A 21418-nucleotide genomic window follows, 5' to 3' on the forward strand; every position below is an offset into this window, starting at 1 on the left:
GGGTAGTAGGTTTTCTGAGCAACATGCAAAAGGCGAGGCCCTGTTCTCTGTGGATGCCGACCCGCCCACCGCATGTGCACGCCGAGGGCACGGACCTCTTCTGAGAGGCGGCGCCGCCCACCGGGGGCCGCGGCTACATGCTGCCGTGGGTGTGAAACCCACAACACGTTTATTCATTAATGCAAAATAATTCCTACATTAATGCAAAATAATTCCTACATTTTTAACAGCGATACAAAAACCACGTCTTGCACTGCTGACAGGCGTCGAACCCCACACAGTGTTTTAACGCCGTTCGTAGCACCGGGTTAACCAAGTAATGTGACGCCACAATGTAACTGAATAGAAACAGATTACTATTAAGGGAAAAATAGAATTGCTAAAGTGTCATTGAGCTTGTTGCACGCTACCTTGCAGTCGTAGAGCTGCCGGCTCTCGCGGTAACCAGAGCTGTATTTCCGCTACGCTGGCTGTTATATGTATGTTTACCCCTAATTTGAGCTGTTTTTGTTGCTGCTTTCTCACATCAGCTTTTCCTTTCAACAAGCCCGCTTGATGAAAGTATGTCATCGGGTCCTTGGACACATGATTTGATTTTGAAAGTAGCTGCTTGAAAACCATGATTAAATCAAGGAAATTGGTGGACGCTGCTTCAAGCTGAGAACTAATACCGATTTCCCTCTTTCATGATGGACAGGTGGTTTCTGGCCATTTATTATCAGAAGAGATCCTGAAAGATGTGCAGTGATGTGCCCCCCCCTCCCCCTTCACTCACCATAGGTGATGAGTTTCCCCATCGGTTTCAGCAGGTTGTAGGCCTTATGGGTGTCGGATCCTCCCAGAGGATCCAGTATGATGTCCATGCCTGAGGAGGGAGAAGAGGGGAGGAGGAAGCGACACAGTTATTCCTTGTGTGAATCCAGAGAGAGCAGCCTGCCAAGTCTCCTCATCCCCCCCCCCCCCCCCCCCCCCCCCAAGCTGTGGCATGTTTACGCAAAGAGGAGTCCATACCTAGAAGTGGAGGAGTGGAGTGTGAGACACTACTTTTTTTTTTTCTTCTTTCATTCATGTCACTGATAACACAGCTCCAATTATGATTTTTAATTTTTAATTTTAAAGGTGGACTAATGTCTTGAAGCAAGTCGTCTCAGCTTTAACGATGCTCCCCCATGCCAGAGGGGGACTTTTCAAATTGGGCTGCCCCTCCTCGCTGCGTTCAAACCCCACGGTCCTATCGATTGCGGGAGGCTCACAGCGGGACCCGAGCGCAGCACAAGACGAATTGAGCGAGAGCCAAAGATGGGGAGGGAAAGGCAGCGAGCGGCGACGCACATTGATCCGGGGCCACTAATTAGATACACTCTGTCCAAAGTGTCAGCTCTCGCTCTCCTCTTATCTGTCTCCATATTGTCTGTCCGTCTCACTCCGTGCTCCGGGAGGAGGGAGGCGGGTTGGAGGGAGGACCATGAATCACAGCAGGGAACTCAGCAGTCGGCGAAAGGAGAAACAGGAAGCGGACATTGTTTCATTAGGGGTTTTTTTTTTGTGTGTGTGTGTGTTTTCTTTATTCTGAGTCTGTTTTTCTCCATCTACAGTCACTGTGTGGTTAAAAAAGGAGTTTCGCTCGGGAGGCAAAGTGACGACCAACATGCTGTCGGTCTAGTGGTCCGTGACAGCCAGCACTGCTGAGAACAACAATGATGTATCGTCTCACTATCAGCAGTTTGTCCAACAGTGAACAACAAATGCTGCAGTTGAGAAAAAAAAAAAAAAAAAAAATCAAACAAGACTATTTGAGGAATTATATTGGAATAAAAACATGACTTTATTAATACTTGGGTTCATTGTGAATGGATTTGGACCCCTTTACGAGTGCAGATGATTTACTTTCTCACCTTTCGGGCTGATCTTGCGCACTTCCTCGACATAGTCCTTGGTGCGATAGTCGATGGCGTGTGTGACCCCGCCCTGGCTGATGGTCTCGTGTTTGCTGGCGGAAGCAGTGCCAAAAACCGTCACGTCCTTCACAGTCTTACACAGCTGAGTGGCTGCGATGCCCACACCACCTGATGGAGGGAGGGAGGGAGGGAGGGAGGAGGGTTAGAGCAATAAACCTCTACTGGTAGGATTACTACACCATCAGGTGGAAAAGCAAAACAGGCTTGAAGATGGATAAACACTTTGGGTTTGGGTCGGGCTGGAGAAGTGGACTGGAGAGTCGAGGTTCCAATCCCACACCTGATGATGACTGTGACTCCCTGAGCAAGACTCTTAACCCCCCCCAGGGTGCCGTGACATGGCAGCACACTGCTCTGAGCAGTTCAGGTTCTCTATGAACAGGACGGGTTAAGTGCAGAGACGAATAATAAAGTATACAGAATGAAAACAATCTTCATGGCACGTGTGACACCAAGTTGCAATTCAGAGTCTCCAGTGAGCAGAACACTTCTCTGGAACGTAGAACAAAGCTGGAGTACCTGGAGATAATCCAACTTCCTGTACATAGGAGGTCTCCAAGCCAGGAGTCTCCTCGCATTTTACACTAACATTTACTGGTACGGTCTTTCCCTTTCCAACAAAACACTGAGGTGGTGCAGTGGTTCACTCCCCCCTGAGCACTGCGCTATATAGCTGCCGCCCGGTGGCTCGTTTCAGTGAAGACATTATCCCAAGAGGATTTATAAAGTATGAGTCTTCTTCTATTTTATATGTAAATGTAACAAAATACAAAAAACAAAACATTGCAGCAGTCATTATCACAATAAAATTGATAAAAACTGAATTTTATCGCAGGTTGTCTTTGGTCACAAGACCGTGACGAAGGCAGTCCTTGAACCGGTCTCAAAGTGCGACGGAGGACCAGCGATTCAGAGCCAAGACCACAAGATTGTGCCACAACTCTCCCACGATTGCTATCGTTTGCCTCGGACAGCCCAAAATCCAGGGTGTGTAGCAGCATTCAGAATGAAGCCAGAGTGTTAACCACTTCATCACCAAGCGCCACACTCTTCAAATAAGAGACGTGTTGGAAAGAAAAGACGTGTTCCAAGGATACGCCGCGGAACAGATTCTTTTCTAACGGCTATAAATAATAACACACCGGATTCAATGTCTCCTGAAAACGTTCGGTGGAACAGGAGCTCCTAAAACAAAAAATTCCATTCCTCACATTTTTCGTTGTGTGGCAGGTAAATGTGATTTGCATTATTTATTGTCCCAAACAATCAAGTCAATAAGAAGGTGGATGTGATTTGCTCTGGGGTATGTAAGGAGCGCATTAAACACAATCACATTACTCTGAGTGGCCCGGAGAGAACAGAGAGAGACACACACACACACACACACACACACACGCACACACACACGCACACACGCACACACACACACACGAGAAAGTGGCCATTGTAGCTCCAATGACACATTGAATTTTGTGGTTTCTAAAATCAAGACAAGCCTGCCTCGAATTCCACAGGGGGAGAAAATGTAGCTGAGTTATCTGCTTTGTTTGGAAAGGAGGAATTGGATAAAAAACAAAACAAAACAAAAAAAAAACCTCTTGCAAATTATACAAACGTGGCTCCGTGTGAGCGCGCCAGCTGAAAACAGAAAGCGCCTCATTGTCCAAGACTTGAAAGACGGAGTGGATGTTTTGGGTATCTGTGTTATTGCCTACTGTTTTTTTTATTTTTTTTTTATTTAAGGCGTTGTGCGTGGATGTGGCGCACGTCTGCGCCAGTGTTTGTCAAAAGAAGTAATAGGTTACCGATAAGCAGGGGGTTTGTTTGAAACGGAGGCCGACTGGAGGACTTGAACCGAAAGACATCCATAAAGGTCGCTCATGCCTGACGGAGGAAAATCTTATCTGATAGCGGTGGAGTAAAGCAACACGTGCATTTAAATAACATCCATTTTTAACGGCATAGCTGGGATGCCGGCCTGTGAGACCGGTTGGAGGAAAACAAATGAACGATTTGCTTTCGTACAAAGCCATCTGATCCAAAGATTTACTCTGCAAATGTCTGAGATAATGAGAAAAGCGGGAAGGCATGTTTGATTAGAACGAATGCAGACCTTTTGCATCGCGCGGCCCCAGGGCGTGAGGTGAATGAAAAATTACGTCTCAAATAAAAACAATTCCTTTTAGACCTTTGTGGAAATGAGGACAAATGGCAAACATGATACAGCACAACTGCTTTGCTTTGTTTTTTTGTTTGTTTTTTTTGGGGGGGATGGAGTTTGAGCTTTTACTTTACCGACCCTCACGAGTAGATTTAACAATCCGTATCTCTGCAGTCAAAGAAAGCCGAGTGCTTTAAATCTCAGGTTTAAAGCGCCAAAACGTGCAAATAAATACAACTTGACAATACTTTGTACATTTCTATAACATACAGTGGTTAATGAAAACACTCACACTGTGCAGAATGGCTTGTTTTTCTTGTGGTTTTGTAAAAAATCCATAGTCCACCCTTGGCCTAATGTAACGCCTTTAAATGTGATTTTAACGTTGAGAATCATCTCCCGTCAATCGGCGTCTGCATTGATAAACCGTTTGCGTCGTCTCTGCACTAATTCTCACGCAATAATGTTGGCGGATTGGATGAAACCGACGCACTCCTGGAAAATATTTAAACAGATTCTGTGCCACTGGAGGAGTGTGAATTTTCTGAGAAACACCCTGGCTGATACTATCTGAGGTTGCACTATCATGTCAAAATAAAAGCTGAGAGACGTCACCGAGATCAAGGCCAATTGGAAATAGCTCCATCCAGGGAGGCAGGACAGTATCAGAGAGCTTTTTCTTCTCTGCCAGCACATTTGAATAATTCAATGGCAACCTTTTAGGTAACCTTTATTCCGGTGTAGAGAGCAGAATTTGTTTTTTTTTTGTTTCCCGAGATCCACGGCCAGCTAAACGGAGCACTTTGCATGACGGCGATCATGCCTGCTGACACCCAAAAGGTAGAAGTGAGGAGAAAACAAAATCAAGGCTGCTGCTGCTGCTGCTGGATGTGAGCGCCGTTATAACGGCCCCATCTCTCCTCGTCCTCTGTGAGAAAACCAAGTTTGCGTTGCCAGGGAAACCGCAGACAAATTGCCGGCAATGACTGAGCAAAGGGAGCCATTTTGTTTCATTGACTGGCCTTGCTTTTGGGCATTTACCTGGCGTCGTCGCAACGGGGCGATCGCCACCGGCTCGGGTTTGACGAGAGAACTGCAACCATGTAAAACTGTGCATATATATATAGTGATGAACAGCTTTTAAACTTTTGTTGTTTTTTTCATCAAATCAAAACTCAAAGAGGAGCACTACAGCTATCTTTTCATAGGGTGTACCCCTTTAACGACAGTATACTGAACTCACTGGGAAACAGTCAAACCCAGGGGCGTTTTTAAGATGATACTTGAAGGTATATTAATATTTTATCATGTGTTTGACTTTAAGTCAATGTGAATCATCCCCATCATATATGTCAATTGCATATAATATTGTCAGCTTGCAAGCATCAGACGGCCCAAAAATGACATATAATTCAGAATTTCAAGGGTAAATTTACATCTTTATGGATTGACTTTGTCACAGGTTTCTATGAAAATTGCACATGTCAACATAAAAACTACACATTGCATTGGATGAGTATGAAAATGAGCGTACAGTTACTCGCACGAGTTGCAAAGTGCATATCAAACGTGCAAATTCCCTAAATCTTGGCATTCGCCACCGCTATAACATCGTGTTTTCTGTCAGTGTTCATTCGCCGGTGTTAGTTGGGAACAAAAAGGGAGAAATGCAGAAGTTATCAAACATGGTGACTTGCACAATAAAAGCTTGCTTGCCAGCAATGGTGTCACTGCAAACAGTTGACTTTCAGAGGGGAACGTGGGAAATACGTGAGAAAATATTGAACATGCACCGTGTGAGTGGGTGGCTTCAGACTGTTTTTACGAAATTTGGATTTGTCACATATCGTAGCTCGACCTGCTCTGACACGACGACGGCGTCACGAATGCGTTCATAAATCCCCCACATTAACATCAGACTGATGCTGGTGTCGCCACACAGGGAGAAACGTTGACCACCTTCACAAGACACCAACAACATAGCAACAAAGATTTGTCCTCCCCAGCCTTGAATAGCCATTGGGACGACAACAGAACGAGGAAAATCAATTTCCTTTATCCTTGGGTAAAAACGTTTGCAGCCAGAGAGAGAGAGAGTCGTCAGACAGGGGAGGAAAAAAACCAAAAACCAAAACCAAAAACCAGGTACCTGTTTCTGACTCCCATGAGAAGAAACTCCTGATCTTCCATCACAAGACTGCTGAGCTGTGCCAAGAACCCCTCGCTGCACCTCACACACACACACACACACACACACACACACACACACACACACACACACACACACACACACACACACACACACACACACACACACACACACACACACACACACACACACACACACACACACACACACACACACACACACACACACACACACACACAGAGGAGCCCGGCCACAGGTTCAAACAGTGAACATTGAATGGTCACTGGTATCTGCTAATCTCCACAAATATGCAAAGATTAAAATACAAGTCTTTCATTAACCGCCCGCTTTTATTGCTGTGTGTTCTTGGCTGATATATATATATATATATCAGCCATATATATACACACACACATATAGTTTTTTCCCCTCCTTCTACTTCTTGAACTTGGTGCGTACATGGGACAGGGTGTGATTTAAGACCAGCCATCGGCGCTTAACTACTGCCGAGGGAAGAGAAAGCAGCTTAAGCAAATTCTTGCTCTTGATTGCATTTGTTCGCCGTGAAATTCAATTGAGTGGCTTTCACTTGGAAATTAGTAAAATGTCAAAATGCAGCCGCCAATTGATTTGCTCTCATTACTTTCTCTCTTTTTCTGAGAAACCTGATACACAAGAGGGGTTTTTGTCTTCCCTCGAATCCTTATATTCTCACATTTTGGCACGAACTTTGCTTGGCTTCCATATCCTGACTGTTTGGAGTGAAGAGGAATTCAACCCCCCCCCCCCCGAAAACACATAGGAATCCAGAAATGCAGCCTTGACACTGAAGCCACTGTTATTGCTCCACACCCAGAGCTCAACAGTCATCACAAATGTTCATTAGATCCACAAAAAACAATTAACAGCGAGGCGAGATGCCAACGTCTGCGTCATCTCTGTCACCACGTTGCTCAATCTCCTCCCGAGACACTTTGTCATACGAGCAACCATCGCAGCACGTCTCGATAGTACGAGCCACACTCTGATCTCAGGTGCCGGTCCGGAGACAGACTTCTGCCATCTGGTCGCTGTCAGCGCCGCAGGATGACGAGTCCCTCATTCCTGTACTCCGTGTAGTTTTTGTGTGTTTTTTTTTAAAACATTTTCTGCACCGATTTGCACATTTCCTCAAGGACTCGTGTCTATCCGAACCTATCATTAGCCTGTGGCCGACAAAGACCCAAAGTGAAACGTGGACACAGGCATTTCTTTTGAAACCGAGATTCGACATGGCAACGCTACAACGCCAACACGCCGGGACAAATAAAATTAGCGTTCACTGTTCGGATTTGCAGTCTTTTAAATTGGAGCTGTGGTTGTGAACTGTTGAGGTATTGCACTGTGTTATGTAAGCGTGGTGGTGGGGTTTTTTTTTTTTTTTTGGGCTGTGTCAGTGTGTGTGTGTGTGTGTGCACACTGTGGGTGTGAAGATCAGTTTAATGTGCTCTGAATTTGTCGTCATGTGTTGAGGAGGAAGCCCATATTTATTCAAAAAACAAAACAAACAAACCTCTGATTATGTGTGAAGGAGGTTCCTTGTGATTCCTTCTCACACATGCAAAAAAAAATAAACAAACCCTTGCACAACCAAAATGCATCTCCGTCAAAAGAAAGTAATTGCATTTGTTCTCTCACAGTTTGTAGAGAAATAATAATAATAAAAAAAACAACAACCCAGGTGTCCCAGCAAAGGGTTCACACACACCTGCATCTGCAAGTTGTGGTTGGGGTGCAGGAAGATGGGGGTCACTTGTCAACGGCTGCGGCAGCGAGGGTGCCGGCAGGCAGTGTGATTGGCGGGTGGGGTGAGAGGCTGCCCTGGTTTCCTTCTCCTATCGGTGCAGCTGATCTGCTGCCGGCGGCGCCGAGACGGTTCAACCACGCCGCCCAGCCGCCCTGCTTAGTGGTCAGAGTGAATTAGCATTTCCCCCCCAGAACTAGGGTAAGAACCTCCCGAGTAAACAGACAGGAAGGAGGAGAAGTCTTTTTCTTTATGTTCTTATCGGGGGAACAGAGCGGATCTATGAAGAAATGTAAGCACACATGAGCTAATGCGTGAACAGCGGGGGGGGGTGGGGGGGGGGGGGGGGAGTTTGTTCGGCCGTTAATAATGAATGAGAGCAATAATCCGGCAAGGAGTCCTGGGAGAAATAAGACACTGACGCAGAAATCTTTATTTCTTCCCGTATAGCTCACAAGAGCCTTGCAATCATCCAACCTGGAGAACGCTTTATTTTTTGCTATGTGTGTGTGTGCTAGTCACTCTTCATTCTGCCTGCAGTCAGCTGTGCGCCGAGGGCTCATACGCCCCGAGGCCCCGCCTGCAGGTTTGACAGCCGCCGTGAAGCTCTACACCAGGATGAGGTTCTCATCAGTCGCTAAACCAAAAGTGAGGCGGCCGCCTGTTTCGCTCGCGCCGAGCGCCCAGAGCGCATTTGCGAGTTGCAGTTTTGCAAAGCGTGTGGCAAGAGGTACGCTCGAAGCCAGGAACTGTTCTCCTTTGACAAACACGGCGAGGCCATAATTATATTGTACTTCTAGTCTAATTAACCATTCTCACCATGAATGACTGTGGCTGACTGGCAGCTGGCGTGCCTCTGGGGGCACCAGGCAAGACGACAGAATCTCAAATACTTGTCTCGTGACTAGAAAAGGTTGCCTGGGAGTCGCGGTGGAGGTCTCGCGTTTTGCATTGGGCTTGACTTCTTGGTGTCGGCCCCGATTTCACCCATAGTGACGCGAAAAGCTGAAAATTAGTGGTTCATGTGTTTTTTGCTCTTGAATAAACTTGGACTGAACCTGCTGCTTATGGTGTGTTATTTGTTGTAAAGTGAGTATTGGACCATCTGTTGTGCCGCACAGAGAGAAAAAAAACACTCAACAAAGCCATTAAAACACTATTAAATAGCCAGTACATAAACATATAGTGTTATTAAATTATCTGAGTGCTCGTGTTGGAATTGAGCACTAAACCACAGCAGTCTCAGACTGTGATGTTCGGATGTATTAAAAAAAAGCAAAGGGCTCTTCGGATCACCATTCACAGAGATTAAACCTCCTCGGCTGTGACTGTGCTGTGGCCCAGCGCTCCCCAGGTTGTGTTCTGCCCCCACGCAGCAGCTGGATTCGTCTCGTATGAAGCCTCAGCGGCTAATTTTCAAACGTAACCTGTTCCATCACTTGGAAGAAGAAGCAGCTGCAAAAGTACTGAAGTCACTGGACAGGCGGGTGGGAAAAATGAAATCTGACACACAAACCAACCCCCCCCCCCCCCCTCCACACACACACACACACACACACACACACACACACACACACACACACACACACACACACACACACACACACACACACACACACACACTTCTGTGGAGCTTTACGAGAAGATGATTGATAACATATGTTAGTTAGTAGGTCTTACCATGCACTGTTATTAGCTTTTCTTACTGTGAGTGAGGCTCCAGCTTTAGGAGCGTCCACGCCAACATGACAGGAGGTCTTGACCTGCCCCGAGGCGAGATCAGTCAGAAACAATGGAAGACCCACCGTGTTACAGCACCTTCGTATTGATATGGCGTGTCCCAACATCTGCCTCACCGATCCGCGACACTTGAGCTCATAAATAACAGAATGGTCCACGTCATTGCTGGAAGCTGCCGAGCGCCACATGTATGCAGGAATTCTGTAGTGTGGGTGTGGTGGCCGAGCGTCTGGCCGGAGTATTAAACATCGGGGGCCGGTTCAGGGAGAGGTCAGAGGAAAAGCACTTGGCCTGGTACAGTGGGAAGACCCGCGAGATTTATCCAAATGTCGCTGGACTTCCCACCCGGGCCCTCCGGAGGGGGGGGGGGGGGGGGGGGGACAAAAGGGAAAGCGTGAATGCGTTCCCCGATGACGGGGGACTCGAGCACGGATGTGGCGAGGTCACGAACAGGGGGAGGAGGTTACGGAGGGCCGAAGAGGGAGAGGGGGGGGGAGACAACGGAGGATGCAGATGTGTGGTGGAGAAAAGAGGCACGATGGGAGGAAGTACAACAAGCTATTGTTTTGGAGAGGAGAGGACAGGAATGGAACCACGAGAGAGGCAGCTGAGGATTATTATTCACCAGGGTTTACTTACACTCTCACATATAGGAACGAGGGCCCGTTGGAGTCCAAACACCAGACATTCCTCGCTGCTTTCGCTGACGCTCAAAGGTCACCGTGCTTTGGAGGAAATGATGCTCTTTATGTTGATGTGACATTACCTGCAGTCAGGGAACAATGGGGAGGCAAACGGCCACGGAGGGGCCACCCATCGTGCCTCGGAGGGGAGTTCAACAGGTCACCTGCCGTACAGAGCGGCCATTGTTGCGGTTTACATCAGCAACGCCGATAAGACGCAGCGTGGAAGTGTCATGATGTTGACTGAAGGTAAATTAGTTTCAACGATTCCCTATTTCCTCGACCGTAAGTGGAGGGGTTGGATGCTGACGCCCAACAAGACAAACGCTCAAATTGAAATCTTCCATACTTCTTCTATGTTCATCCATTCATCAAACGTCTACATTGGTTCACCAAACTCAAGATTGTCGTTGATATGTGCAAGAGTGCAGATCCAAAGGTCTCATGTGATGTTTGACCCCCAACCAGTGGTCATGGACCGCTGACTGGGAAACGGCTGGACAAGAATTGTTGATTTATGTTCATTTAACTTTAAGATGCTCTTTCTTTTTTAACCAAACAAATTAGTAGGGACGGATGTATTAACCTCGCTGTCTGCAGTCTCCCTCTGCATAAAGACCGACACGTCAGCATGGTGAATACATCCGTCCCTAATGATATCACAAAGGAAATGCTACTGCTCCACATTGCTCTATGCAATCCAATACATTGAAAAAAAAAAACCTTATGTACCCATCAAAAAGCTCAGGCTTCCCTAAATGTTGCCCTAAATGTTATTCAGGGATAACTGATTTCACTTTCAATAAGTATAATTTGTTGGTGTTTCCCCCAATTATGTTTTGTAATCTGTGAACAACTTTCCTCATTTGAAAGTCAAGAACATCGACCGATTACTGCATCAATATTCATATTCATATTCAAACCATTTGAACGGCACTGTTGTTGGTAAATAAATTCATAAAAGAGTAAATTCCTGCATTGGTCACTCTGCAGTGACAATGTAATTAAAAGCAATAAATGTAATATTTTAAATTTTTTTCTAAGTATTTTGCACTTTTCCTTTGAGTACAATTAAAGCACTGTAACAGCAGTCGTACCTGAGATGTAAACTGAACTTTAAAGCAAAAAGTATACCTACTTTGTTGCTTTCCATAGTTCCCATATCTCTTTACAATGTGTATAAAGTACTTTTTGTCCTCCCTATTACAGTATCTTAGGAGAAGCTTGTCCGACCAAAACTAAGCTTTTCTAGCAGACTGGTTTGTTCATTTGGGAAAGCTGAGAGGAAACTGAACTGACCTACTTTTCATTTAGAAAAAAAAAAAAAAAAAAAATGATAGAAGGTTAACAAGATCCACGATGATTCTGCACCCTTGAGAACATTTCCAATAGCTGTATAAAGTGCTATCATTGGATTATCATAACTTATCAAATCACCGTATCCAGATAATGTCATGTAAAAGCTTACCCTCTTTTCTTTGCACAACAATATTTGTTTGCAACGCCTTCTGCCAGTTAAACAAGTTTATTGTCGCCAGGTTAAATAAGGTGGGTGAGGAGCACCAGACGAATACAGGGATAGACTGGTCTTTCACAGCGAGGATACAAAGCGCGCATTATTATTTTGATGAGCTACTGAGAGCTTGTTACACTGAATTCTTGTAAAAACAGAGCCGAGTTCATGGGAGAATCCAAACAAGCCATTTGCAGTATAAACTGATAAAGTTCAACATTGTCATGTGAGGCTTTACAGGCAAATAAGTGGCGGTTGAAATGGATTGGTCTTACTATGTTTCTAAGTAAGCCGAAATAACAGTGCCTTATGATAACTTGTATAAAGAAAACCACATCTTCTTTGTAACCGAGGTAGTTAGCAGGAGATAACCGTGTGTGCAGCTCCAGCACATGATCTGAGGTTCGTCTGTGAAGAGAGCCAACGATCAGACTCTCCTTCACATGAAGCCATGAACGGGTGTTAATAGAGTAGGTTCATAAATTGTTCATATATTTTCAGTCAACCCTCACAATGTGTGTTTGGAGTCAACTGGTGACTTTAAATGGTATTTAGGTGTGTGTGAGAGACTCTCTGTCTCATTGTGTTTGTCCTGTGATGGACCGGTGTGTCTTGTCCTGTTGACTGGCAGCTGGAATCGGCTCCATTACTCATGAACATGGACAAGACGGGTCGATGGCGGTGCTTGGAGACCCCCTTGGGGTTGCCGGAGATCACAAATGAAGCCCGAGGCTGTGCCTGATCTGAGCTAGTCTTAATTAAATGTGTCGATGTGAAAGAAAAGCCATATGAGATAGTTTATTTTGACGAGAGCAGACCAGGGAAACTGCTCTAGAAGACAGTAGGAAGCACCATTAAAGAAACGCTAACGCACGTGATTACTAAATGTGCCAAATCCTAAAAGATTCTTTTTTGTAACGACGTAACATAACGACCGGCAGCGAGTTTGTCCTGCATGCCTGCCAGGCAGAGAACTGGGTCACATTGTCCCGTTAGGCCTTAATTCAAATGAGCGTTTGTTATGTTGACATCAGGTCACAATTTTTTTTCAGGAGTGGAAAACGTCGAGTATAAAATATTTGAAACTCTGGCTGCAATTTCCTACATCATATTAAAAAAATGTCAGGTTTCAGAGGACGGCGCAGATACGCCCAGACACACAATCGCAATCTCACCCCCTCCCAACCCCTCCCCAAAACCCTCCTCTCTCGCTGGCCCTGTCTCAGCAGATGCCTTTGATCACGCTAATCAGACAACATCAGGATACTTTTTGACAGACCGGGGGGGTGGAGGGGAGGGGAGGAGGTGTGACCGCCCAACACACTCGCACACCAACACGCCATCCCCCACCTCACAGGCAGGCGATATTAAAAGGGAAAGAAGTGCTTTGAAGGTTTCGGCAGAGCTGCAGCCGACGGGCCTACAGGGGCTGTAATTATTTACACGTGCGGGGGAATGACAGGCCGCGCAGCAAATGTTTTGTGTCTCCGGCGCGGTAATGTGCTGTTCAACGGTCCCGGTGTCAGGACGGCTGGCAGCCCGACCAGAGACGCCGCCTCGAAGTGTCTTACGTCCCACTTCCACTTCCTTCCTCCAGCAAACTCTCCCAAAAAAACCCAAAACCCCATAGGGTTCCTGTGGAGACCTCATTCAGCCCCACAACTGCTGGCTGCATCTGGACTTGTTCATTATCGGTGTTAATGTCACAGGATTTATCCACCTGGGTTAGTAACGTCCCAAAGCTCTTTGTCTTTTCTTTTTTTTTTTGTTTGCTTCCCACAGAAAAGACTGGCTGAGTATTTCGTTTCCCAGAAGGATCCATGTCTGTTTCCCCCCGCACAGCAGAAACGGCCATAGCTGGAGCTGTACATCAGCAAATAGAGAACGGAAAAAAAGAGGGGAGCAATCTCTCTTTGGCTCATGCTCGCTCATTTTCTCCAGCTGGCCTGGCTGGGTAAACACAGAAAAAACAAAAAAAAGATCTCAAATGCTCTCAGGCTCTGGTGCATCACACCCCTAAACAGGTGCTTTTACTCCCTCAATCCCCGTCTTTCTCCCTCCTACTCACTCTGAACTCTGACCTTCCCCTCCAGGTGGCAGGTGCTCCAGTGTTGGTGCAGTCCTGCCGAGAGGAGAAACGCTGGGGCCGTGTCTCAGCCACGTAACGAGCGGGACGTTTGCCAAATGGACATAATTCGCACGGAAGATAAAGTACGTAAACAGGAGGAGGCGCAGAGAAGGAAGACGTCTTGTACTGACAATTCGTCCTCCTTTGCCGCTGAAGTCGCGCCTCGTCGCTCATCCATGAACAAACAGGTCAAAGCAACATTTCGGTTGAGAGAAAATGATAAACAGTGGTGGTTCCAAACCTCATTAAACAGGTTTCCCAGGTGTGCTTTGGAGGCCAGAAAAATTGTAATACGTGTGTTTCTGGACAGGCAGATCGAATTTGGACAAACCCAGATAGAATGATAGAGTGTATAAATTCAAATCCAAGATTTATTTGATGTATCCTCCTATAAACTAAATTCAAGAGTCTGGCTGCTTAACGGTCAAGCCGTTTGCAGTTGACAGATAATTATATGAATATAGTGGTTTTAACCTTCAACTGCAGCAAGAGAATATGAAGAAGAACACCACACAGTTTCAAAGACACGCTGACAACCTGTCTGATCACTTGGTACCTGCAGCGGCGTGGACGAGGACGCTCTGGTTGGGCCGGAGGTTGCCGAAGTCGAACAGCATCATGTAGGCGGTGATGTAGTTGACGGGGAGGGCCGCCGCTTCCTCGAAACTCATTCCGTCGGGGATGAGGAAGGTGTGGCTGGCCGGCGCCACCGCCACCTCCTGCCACAGCCCGAAGCGGTTCAGCACCATCACCTTATCGCCGACCTGAAACGCCAAGCACAGAGCGGAGGACGGCAATGAGACGGGCTGTGAAGCAATGCCCCCCCCCCCCGTTCTGCGAGGAGCCGTCGTCATTATTTGGGATTTATCGATCCCGTAACTGGGATCAATTGTTTCTTTTCTGTTCTACTTGGTAGTGATTTAGCTTATTGATGAAGAAAACATGAAATCCAAATATGCTTTATTTTGAGATTCTCAGTCAACTTAATGCAACTTTACTAATGACATTGTACCTTCAATGTGTAATTGGACAAGAACAATGTGAACTTTCCCATCTTCTACTATATTCCCTCTAAATAAATAACAAATGAAAATAGAAGATGGTATATACAGTGTAGTATATGTCTTTGGGAGTGCGTGAACAATGCAAATCATGTCGGAAGCAAAGTATAACAGAGGTTTGCTGCTTTGCATACGACGACATGACATGCAAACAGGGATCCACCTCATCCTCCAAACCTCAAGACAGTTCACTCGTAAATTCTGAGGGCTCGCCGGGATTGTGGTGAGAAACGGAACCAAACGCTGCACAGACTTGTCGGGGAAGGAGAATGAAGTGGGTGAAGAGTCGGGACGGGAAGGGAACTGGATCGCCAGCGACGAGTCGGGATTAGGACTGCTTCCCAAAACATGAAACGGAGCCGCTCTTGATACTGTTTTATTGGATTTGCACTGAGCCTTGAAAACAAACCTTCATCTTATGTAAATGCCAAAAAAAAAGAAGAAGAAGAAGAAGAAAAGAAAACCACTGCTCGTGTGCCAGATGCGCACAATACAAACTTTCGCCTCACTGCAAGTTGGGCGACGGTGAAAATGTCAGAACTGTGTGAGAATTCTTCACAACAGGTGAATATCATGTTGTTAAAAATATATTCTTGACATTCGCACCGCCGCGGCGCCTCGTCCTGCCCGTCCTTATCGAGGCGGGACCGTCGTCGTGAACCGCGATATCAATTCGCCGACCAATCGGGAGCGTCCACTGCAGGGACACAGGAAACGGAGACGACTGCAGCATTATAACTCTCTTCCTGTTTTCTTCTCACCCCCCCCTCCCCAGCATTCTCCTCACTTTTTCTCTCTTCCCTCCTTTCTCTTTCACTTCCTGACTCCTTTTCCTCTCTCTCAACTTTAGAACATCTTCCTTCCCCTCCGTCTCACCCTGTCTGTTCCCCTGTCTGTCCCGTCTCCTCTCGTCCCACAACCCTCCGCTGTCTCGCTTTTGTCCTCACGACTCTCCTCCTTCCCCCTGCGACGGGCGTCCCGTATCCCCTCTTCCTCATCAGTGCGACAGGACAATGGGGGCCCATCTTCTCCCCCCCCCCCCCCCCGGCTCCTCTCCACTCGTCACAGTCGCTGCCAGATTCTTCCCCATGGCTGAGCAGAAGACGAGCTCTCCCTCTCCTCCTGGGAACAAACCCTCTCTCCGCCCGGGCCTCTCTAATGGTCTGGAGGGAGCCGTGCGCCTCGCCGTCTATCCTCTCCAATTAGAGAGATCTCCCTCTCCTCTTCCTCTTTTCATACCCCCCCCATCGTTCTGTCTCGAGGTCAAGTCATTTGGTCCATTTCAACTCTACACTTTCACTTTCACACGGCGGCCGACTCCTCTTCCCTTTGTTACTCGTTCTGACGAGCTTTCCTCACAGCTCCTCTCCCTCCCTCCCTCCCTCCTCTCCCTCGGCTTTTATCAACCGGTGGGAGACTTCAATCTCATCAAGCCTCGGCAGCGGTTTAATTGGGGGTACGGCGAGGTACAAATCGATACGCGGGGGAGTTCAGGACTCCTTCGGGAAGCAAACATGACTCACGCGTTCGACTGCGTCGCCGCACTTAATTCTCCTTTGCCCCGTGAAGCATGTGAGCTGCTGTCAGTCACACAGACGCTGGGCGGGAACGTCCAAGGCCAAGTGGACAGGCCTTGTGACACTTCTGCTACAACGGCTTCCCAATATGACACACACACAACCATGTTCTCTCCACCCCCCCCCCCCCCCCTCTCAGCCTTCATACAAGAATCAGATAGTCACAGTCGGGGTCAGGGGGTGCGGGGGCGCGGAACAAAGGCACTTCCAGTTAACCGTATATGAATAGACTTAATCATATGGTGATTCAATTTGACGGCATGCAGGACTCCCGAGTCAGCTGCCTCACTCTGGTGATCTCAGCGAAAAAAAATGATCAGGTAGGGGGAAAAAAAGAAGAAAAAGAAGAAGAAGAAAAGAAGAAAAGGGAAGGTTGCAGGAAATTTGTGATGCAGAGTTCCTGAATCAGGATGAGGGCGAAAGATTAAAGGTGGAATCTGACACCCGCGTACAGCGCAGGAAATACGTGATTTCCGTGTTGTCAGTATATGACTGACTGTGCTTTATAACATGGTTTAATAGGATGGAGGCCACGCCCTGATCACTGCCTCCTGCATTATGCTGCATCACTGGTTATTTAATTAGCATGACATGCTCACAATTTACTTTTATCTTTCTATTTTTTTTTTAGGGGGGGGGGGGGGGGGATACACTCTAATCATTGAGTTTCTGAAATATAAAGAAATGACTAAAAAAGCTGTGCTGAAATACCAGACTCGTGATACAAATTAAAACCATATGGGGAAGATCCAAGAAGGACTCAACAAGGAAGGGGATTTGTTTTAATATTTAAAAGGCAGGCCAGGAGAGGAGGGGGGGGGGGAAAAATGCTGATGTTTGGTGTCATGGGAGCTTCGGTGTGATTTGTGATATTTCCACTCACCCCTCGCTTACTCAGTCTGACAGCACCCCCCCCCCCCCCCCTCCATCCTCTGAGGTCATTTCGGGTGATTTCACCGTAGTGCTGCTTCACTCAGCTTTATTGTCCCGGGAAGAAATGCTTGTTTGCAACAGTTACAGCCAAACAAGATGAGATATGCAGTGGAAAATACAGACTTCATAAAAAAAAAAAATGGCCGTAATCAGTGAAACAGTCAAGAGACCAAGGACATGGTCGAATGAGAAGGACTTTTCTTTTAAACTTCTGATACTCCTAAATTTAAACACGTGTGATTATGTAATAGCCTCAGATGACTCCACTTGGGGGAAAAAAAGAAAAGAAAAGAAAAAAGAAATAGAAATCAATACTGTTCTAATGTAGTCGTTGCATCAGTTAATGATCGTGTGGTCGTAGGTTCTATTCTCAAACCGTCAGACACACCCACTCTCTGGGCTGTCTTTGTGTGCATCCATGGGTGTGTATGTGGGAAGGAGGCAGAGATAAGTCGGCAGATAGAGAGGCGAGCAGCGAGTGATGAGCCTCCCTAAAATCCTGTACCAACAAGGGTCAGCTGTCAAAAGATGTCCGAGGTGTCCATCCATTAGGAAGATTTGCTCTTAATTCTATAAGCTGAAGGAAGGAGGACGTGGGAGAGTGAGGACAGGCCGTGTGTCGGAGCATGTGTCTAGTCTTTTTTTCTTACCTTTAAATTCAATAAGCAACACTGTCAATGTGGAAAGAAGCAATAAAGCATCCTGGGAAACACAAGGGTCTTGAGGGTTTTGATCTATGGAGGCTGTTTGTGTCAACAATCATTTGATTAGTCCTATTGTCACACACACACACACACACACACACACACACACACACACACACACACACACACACACACACACACACACACACACACACACACACACACACACACACACACACACACACACACACACACACACACACACACACACACACCATGCCACTCCCTGCCAACGCTTCTGCACCACACGTGTGATCGGAGTGGATGTTCGATGTGAGCAAATGTGTTGCTCTGAGAAGAAACAGAGTGAGTCATCACTCGACTTGTGCGTAACATTCGGGTTTTGTAGTTGTTCTTTTTTTTTTTTTAATTGCATCTCAAAGGCGTTACCATGGTGATAACGCCAGGAGACAAATACTCCTGTGGCTCATCGCGCAATGTAGACATGGAATACTTGTAATCCTCATGTATTCACCGTCGAAATCCTCTTGTTTTGGACAGTAAATGTGCATTTTATTGTAATTTAATTGACTTGGCTTCAGTGTCTGGGAGCGTTCGACACGCCAACCATGACATATTGATGACCGATCATATTTCCTGCACACAATAGCAAACGACGTGTTATCTACTGACAAAAGAGGGCGAGTGATCCCCTCTCGAACACGCAGCCGTCTGTTGCGTCGCGCCGCGCCCTTTCCTCTCCGTGCGCCACCGTCGCTCCCGGTAACAAAAGGCGTCGGCGACTCCGGTCTCCGCCACCGGCGTCAAGTCCATTAATTACCTTGGTATGGCTCCAAATACTTTCAGAATAAAGTCCTTTTGTTAATTAACATTTAAAGCGACGGGGTAGAGTGTAAAAGCGATAAGTGGCGTGTAACAGCTTTTTGTTTTTTTTAATAATGTCTCCCTTTAGTTCTCTTTTCCGCCTCGCTTCTCAGCGTATAAGAGTGACAATTAATAATTAAACCACTGTTCGGAGCCACGATCGCGACTACAATTCTGAAAGAACACCCAGTCGTTTCCGGTCTCAATATCGCGGTTGCTGTTTAACTTTACGCAAAATTACGCACCGTGGCGCACATCGCGGCGCTCGGCGTCGGTGTGGCATTAAATGAAAGGCGTCCCACATATTAACCACGTGTTTAATTAAAATCGATCTTCCCACATACATGTTGGATATGAGCACCAGATTAATCTCGATCGAATCCATCAGTCTGTGGCCAACTTGAAGTTGGTGAATTTGAAGTCCAGTTTTGCAAAGCAAGGGAGGCAAGAGGGGCGACGCCTGCTGCCGACTGGACTGTGCTCAACATGTCATCTGGGCATTTTTCTTTCTTTTTTTTCCATTTCGATTTATTTTACGGGTATAAAACGCAACATGATTAACTTAACATGCGTACTTGTATTTAACTTCGGAGAGACGCGCCGTGTCCATTCTGCGCAAGGAATAAAAGGATGAAAAGCTCTTAAGACTTATATTTCATGCTTTTTAGTAACAATTGTTTTTTTGTTTTTTTGGGGTGGGGGGAGGGGGTTGTTGTTGGTAGGTTGATGAAATGGATGAATTAGGTGCTGGGTATTGGAGCCGGTGAGGAGCGCACAGCCCCGGTGCCTGACACGCCCATGTATCCAGATGTGACGGCCCGGGCGCCGACACGGAGCGCGAGACCAGCGGTCGCCACTTTTAAATCACACAAAACACGACAAAGACCGTGAAAGATTGTGGAGGGTGGTGCGCGTTCTTACTTTTCTATCCGTCACCTCTTCCCCCACCGCCTCCACCACCCCGGAGCACTCCATCCCCGGGGAGACCGGCGGGGACGGCAGCCGGTCGTACAGCCCCTGTCTGGCCATCAGGTCGGCGAAGTTCAGCCCGCAAGCCTTGACCCGCACCAGGACCTCTCCGGCCTTGAGCGCCGGCTTCCCCTTCTTCACCTGCAGCTTGACTTTGTCGTAGCCCCCGTAGCCGGTGAGCACCAGTGCGCGGTAGGTGAACGTCTCCTCCTCGGGAGCCTTGTCTGCGGCTGCAGCCGCCGCCGGTGCGGCAGCAGCATCGGCGTCGGCGGCGGCAGGTGCCGGGTCCGCCTTGGGCGTCTCCGCTTTGGGCTCCTCGGTGGGTTTCTCCTGCTTCTGGTCCACGTCGTTTTGCTGCTGGGCAGGTGCGTCCTCTCCAGACATGGTTGCGGGGCTGCGAGACACTGATGGGAGGCGAGAAAATGACTTGGGAGGCTTTTTCTTTTTTCTTCTTCTGGAGGATGGGGGTGAGGGGGCACTACCTGTGCGTCTTTTGCCGGGTTGGGGCTCGTCAGTGGGGCTGCAAAGTTTTGCTTTTCAGAGAAAGGAAAAGGGTGGGCTTCTCTTTTTCAGCACTCTCGCATGGAGACACAGACCCTGGCGAAGTGGGCTGATCAGTGGACGGTGGCTGTCAGCGCCGCGCTCTGACACGGTGCGAGTGGGACGCGGCGCCGGCGCACTGGAAAACGCGGAGCGCGCAAATCCGGGATCGGATTGTGTGATTGGATGTTTTTTTTTTTTTTTTTTTTCTTTCTTCTCAGTGTGGGGAGGGGGCAGGTCAACTCACTGCACACAAACTCACTGCACTTCAGCTCAACTCACTGCACCTTATCGACTCACTGCACATCTTTTTTCCCCCCCACCAGAACACAATGATGAACTGAATAAAAAAAACCAACTAAGATAATTCTTTGCAAAACAAATGTTTTATTAAGAAATTAATGCAATATCTCTATAATTCTATACACTACATGAATGCAGTTTAAAGTACTATGTAGTCATTTAAATAGATGCATCAAAACTGTTTTTTTTCTATATATACCATTATCAATTATATTATACCATTATGTAGGTGTTTTGTTAATTTTGACTGAATATGAAGTTATTTCATACCAGCATTACACACCATTCTTTATTATAATTATAGATTATTAATAGTTTTATCTCTAAGGCCCACTTAAATATGTTTCAATGAAAGCCAGACCAATCTTTTACTGCATCAGTGTGGTGAATT

The 21418-nt window shown here is 46.9% G+C and overlaps 1 protein-coding gene across 1 annotated transcript in view; it reads right to left on the bottom strand.

Moving 5' to 3' along the window:
• The window catches only part of vat1 (vesicle amine transport 1), a 24202-nt gene extending 3414 nt beyond the window's left edge, over positions 1 to 20788 (bottom strand). The window contains exons 1-4 of the mRNA XM_080511984.1: positions 20137 to 20788; positions 14672 to 14879; positions 1896 to 2066; positions 776 to 865 (exon numbers count right to left, since the gene is read on the bottom strand). Of these exons, the coding sequence (XP_080368110.1) occupies positions 776 to 865; positions 1896 to 2066; positions 14672 to 14879; positions 20137 to 20568 (901 nt within the window). The 5' untranslated portion in view covers positions 20569 to 20788. The remainder of the gene's footprint in view (positions 1 to 775; positions 866 to 1895; positions 2067 to 14671; positions 14880 to 20136) is intronic.
• Positions 20789 to 21418: the final 630 nt, after the last annotated feature.

This window comes from Blennius ocellaris (assembly GCF_963422515.1).
Source record: "Blennius ocellaris genome assembly, chromosome: 16".
Taxonomy (NCBI): Eukaryota; Metazoa; Chordata; class Actinopteri; order Blenniiformes; family Blenniidae; genus Blennius; species Blennius ocellaris.